This window comes from Pempheris klunzingeri, chromosome 12, assembly GCF_042242105.1.
Source record: "Pempheris klunzingeri isolate RE-2024b chromosome 12, fPemKlu1.hap1, whole genome shotgun sequence".
NCBI classification, from domain to species: Eukaryota; Metazoa; Chordata; class Actinopteri; order Acropomatiformes; family Pempheridae; genus Pempheris; species Pempheris klunzingeri.
This window is the reverse complement of record NC_092023.1, coordinates 26,749,796-26,754,417: the sequence shown is the minus strand read 5'-3', so window position 1 is coordinate 26,754,417 and position 4,622 is coordinate 26,749,796. Positions and strand designations below refer to the sequence as shown.

The following is a 4,622-nucleotide window of genomic DNA, read 5'->3' as shown; positions in this document are numbered from 1 at the left end:
AACTCAATTTGACTGTCGGGTCATTTTGACCCGAAGACGATCTTTGTACCTTTTTTTGTACAGCTTACATGGAAATGTGAATAAAGGCAACAATTCACTTTTTCTAATGTTGGGGTCAATCTAGGAAAAGTCATCAAATTTCAAGTTGAAAAAATATCGTTTAGGGGAATTTTTTTTGGTTTTTAACACAGTGGCGGGTCATTTTGACCCGAGGACAACAGGAGGGTTAAAGGAAGACCACACGTTGTCCCATTCTTAAACGTTTTTATTATTATTAAAGAAAATGAGCCTTCTGCCACAATCACAGAACAGAAATGCATTTGCACAATTTCACCCAACATGTAATGATTTATACACAATGCAAAAAAGGCCACCAAACAGGTCATGAGTTGGCTTTAAACATAAAAACCATCCTAGCTGATCCATCCCGAGGCCCCAGATGTTTGATATGTGGTTTAGCAGCTGAACGGCTTCTTAGAGCAGATGAAGCGATACTGAGAGCCACACTGGGTGTTTCCCCAACCATCTGAAATTTGATTTAAAAGAGAGAAACAACGTTAACACTGAGCATAGACAATTGAGTAAATCAGCACATAGACCAAAAAAGGTGTGAAAACTGTGTGATGGGTCCCCTGAAGTACGAGTCAATGTCACATTCACTCTGATCTGGACATTGTCCCCTATCAGGACATATAAAAACAGATTTCCACTCTACAAGACCAAGACAGGAATTCAGGTATTACATTCACACTTCATACAATTGTAGTTAAATTATAAAACTGTTATTTGGACATTTGAAAAGAGGCAGAGGGCGACCTGCACTAGTAAGGTCACGGTTATGTAAAAATATACACGGAAAACTATTCAAATGTTTGAATATGTATGATCTTGCCCTCTTGCACCTTCACACGTAGCCACACAGTAAATCTGCTGTGAACTAAGACATTAGCTATAGGTATAGCTATGTTTTCTTTACGTTATATTCCCCTTGAGAAACTAACATTAGAGAACAGGTAAAAGTACATCAAAGTTTAGCTGATGTATCTCAACAGGTGGACTTACTGGAGGTGCGTAAGTACGTGCAGGGGTAACTGCTGGAGGAGGAGGGGGAGTACCAGTTGGTGTAATAGAAACCTTCACGGTCAATCCACATCCACTGGCCCTGAGTGAGAAAGAGCATGAGTGTGAGGAGAGAAGTCTTAGTCTCCTCATTTGCTAACAAGTCTATCTTGTGTTACTCTAGACCTCCTTAGGCCAGGTCCAAGGCTTAACCCGGACTGACTGAGTTGGTAGTGCTGCATAAATTCAGACCTGCAGGTTGAAGCCTCCCAGCCATGCAATGGTCTGTCCTGACGGTGTGATCTGCTGGAGGAAGCTGTACTCTCTGGGATTTCTGACTGAGGTCAGGTGGCCACCCAGGGCATTGCAGTGTTCCTGTTGGACAGAGGAGCACAGACGGATCTTTGAGACTAAATCATTGTTGTGTCATTACTGGTGTGTTGCAGAACATGCTTAATTCATCATTAGTAAAGTAACTGAATGATCAAATCATCATATCAGATGAGAGAAAAAGCCACGACTTGAGCCACATTCAACCTGCTCACAATAGAAAGAAAGAGGTGTGACAGTAGCGGTATACCTCAGCTTTGTACCAGGACATGGGAGAGTTGACAAACAGGAAGCAGCGAGAGTTGTGGCTGTACCAGCCATCTGGACAGAGGTTAAAACGGACTGCAGAGAGACAGAGGAGAGAGAACTTTGGCTTTACTTCATAGACTGAAATTCATAGACTGATAGCAGGTCCTTTCTGGGCTCATATTTGACAGCAGAAACAGCTGTTTGACTGAAACTGACTTCTGTCTGTAATGTATCTGATGTAGTTTAGAGAAGAGTTAGCAATAGACAGTTTGTAGAAAAGGACCCAATATTTACACATTTGGATGTTCTACATGAGTTTTTTAATATTTAGAGAAAGATGTTGATTTTTTTTGCCACGACAACCTCACTCATGACGGAACATAAAGGAAAGATGAAAACAGTGGCTCTTACGTTCAGGTGCTGCTGCTTCCTCCTCAGACACACGTGCTGCACAAACAGAGAAATACAGTCAACACAATGAATGTTAACACACACGTACATGTATAGACATGCACTGTAAAAAAAAAACTGCACATATGGAGACTGCCCATATTCTATTCAATGAGCCAAAAGTCCAACCAGACTGTCGTCTAACACAAAGGACACTAACCAGGTACAGCAGCTATCTTCTCCTCTGGGACCTCCACTGCTGCTTCTGTGGATAGATCACATTGATGTAGGTGTCAGATAGATGTAGGTCAAATTGACTGTCTATTAAAGCAAAAACCTTTAATACTGACCTGGAGCCTGTTCTTTGTGTTCAGCAGGAGCTGCAGAGAAAAACACAATACTGTTAACAATTGTGCACACATATCATCACATGATACACACAGCAGAGAGCAGAGCGCTCAGTTACCACGCTACGTTAGAGGTTTGCTGACTGACTCATGAGCACATGGATGACAGTGTTCTGTCTAAATGATCTGTGTTGAATCTGACCTGCAAATGCAGCACAGAGGAGAACGGAGAGGACCAGGGCAGTCTTCATGGTGATGATCCACTGATCTGTGAGAAGAAAAAGGAACTGTATCAATGAACGTATAGAGCAGAAGCAGAAGCATGAGCTCCTCTGAATGAGAAGACATACAGCAGGTGTCTTACCTGTCAGGTAAATGGAAGGTGATGCTGTTCAGGTATCAGCTGAGGGGTGAGATGACAACAGGAGGTTGGCCTGCTCCTTATATACACACCTGAGAGGCAGAAAGTGCACTCTTGACCCATGGAAATGCCTACAGTGTGCTCATAAAGATCTGAAGCTGGACTCTTATCTGTTTTCTGACAGTAAACACTTTGCTGTTGTGATTTCAGGTTAATGATTTCAAACAACTGGCACACAGAATGATCATCAGTCAGTAATGCCACAATTAAAAAATTGCTACTACTACTACTGCTACCATGTAGTTTATTCTAAAGCTGCTGCCACTGTTCCACTACTTTGTGTAGTTCAACCATCTTATATTCTACAACAAAGTGAGCAACGATTAACTGCAGCTCTCTTTTCTCGAGAAAACACATGGAAACCCAAATTACTCCTGGTGGTTGTGTATGGAGAACGGTCCCTGCTACATTAATGCTATCTTAATCTTAATCTAAATTAATTAACTGATCTTAATTAATGCTACCTTAATCTCTTTAGCTGAGTTGGATCACTGTGTTAACTGACGGTCAGTTTAATCAGCAGTGAATCTGTCATTAACATTTGGTCTGATTTGTGTGATTTCAATTGCAAAACCATGAACTACAATTATCAGGGAGATATAGTGGGATAAAACATTTGACATGATGTTGTTTCCTGGTTCCGCTTCACATTTATGATAGTGAGTTAAAGGCTGTGGAGTGTTGACCTCACTGACTGAAGGAAGAGGAGAGAACTGATACCACATTAGTGTGGTAGAAAAGAAAGAGTGAAAGATAGATTGCCGTAAAGAGGGGGCACTGGCTTCCAGTAAATGTTTTATCATTTCATTTTATAGCTATAATAACTGATAAGCTGATGACACAAAGAAATAAAACTGAATCACTGGAACAATTTCCCTGCACTTTTGGGAAACACTTGTAGTCATCTTTCTATTGATCCAGTTATCTCTTTTCCATGGCTGCAAAATATGTTGAATGATGATAATCATTTCTCTCTTTTGTCTCTCTCCTCCTTTAATTCTCACAAGTGAATCCAATGATTACATCATTAGAAATGAACAGATTTAGCTGCAAACATTTTCATAACGTATTGGGCAGGGGGCCACAAATTTCACAGAATCCGATTATACTGAAAAGAAGATATTGTTACCGTTTTCATTGATAATCCCATGATCTTTCATCTAGCACCGCCCTCATGACAAACATTTTCAACCTCATTACTATGAATGGCAAACATGTTAGCACTGGGGGTGTAATGAAAACACCTCTTAGGCTTCTTTAGACATTTACAGCTGTAGTTCAGCTATGGTAAACCAGCAGAATCAGCCATTAATGGCCGAGTGCGGCGCTATCACTCACACTGAAATGCAATATCCCATTGTCTGTCTGTTGTATATTCATTTATTTATTTTACATCCCAAATTAATGTTGTCTAAATAATGGACAGTTTTTTAAAAGGATACTAAAAGATTTAGTACTGAACTTTCCAAAAGTTGACTTGAGAGGTGCAGCAAAGTCTGAGATAGTATAGTACAGTATATTTCATACTATGGATCAAGCCCCAAACATTTTGTGCAGCCAGTTTATGACACAAGGCTGTCTGTGCTCTTCAAGCCAAAACTGAGGTAACACTTGTTATGACAGTTAAGTTGTTTTAATTTTACTTGACTAAACAAAGTTCCTTTAGGCCACTGAAGACATCCAACTGTTTCCACAGACTCAGTAATATGCTCTTAACTAGTAAACTAATTTTTATATGTAAAATTTGTGGAGTGTCCCTTTAAGTTTACAACCTATTAACCCATACCGCCACTGTGTGTCAACAGCTGTTTCTGCGACTGATAACA

The 4,622-nt window shown here is 40.3% G+C and overlaps 1 protein-coding gene and 1 long non-coding RNA gene across 2 annotated transcripts; both read right to left on the bottom strand.

Moving 5' to 3' along the window:
- Positions 1-267: 267 nt before the first annotated feature.
- LOC139210990 (galactose-specific lectin nattectin-like) lies at positions 268-1,758 on the bottom strand. The gene is made up of 4 exons (XM_070841223.1): positions 1,640-1,758; positions 1,312-1,434; positions 1,063-1,162; positions 268-526 (listed from the first exon to the last, which is right to left on the bottom strand). Exons 1-4 carry the CDS (start codon positions 1,658-1,660, stop codon positions 456-458), a joined length of 315 nt encoding a protein of 104 aa, XP_070697324.1. The 5' UTR covers positions 1,661-1,758; the 3' UTR covers positions 268-455.
- An 83-nt stretch (positions 1,759-1,841) lies between these two features.
- LOC139210991 (uncharacterized) lies at positions 1,842-2,852 on the bottom strand. The gene is made up of 5 exons (XR_011585276.1): positions 2,740-2,852; positions 2,578-2,643; positions 2,379-2,408; positions 1,933-2,293; positions 1,842-1,856 (listed from the first exon to the last, which is right to left on the bottom strand). It is a non-coding gene; the product is annotated as an uncharacterized lncRNA (long non-coding RNA).
- Between the last annotated feature and the right edge of the window lie 1,770 nt (positions 2,853-4,622).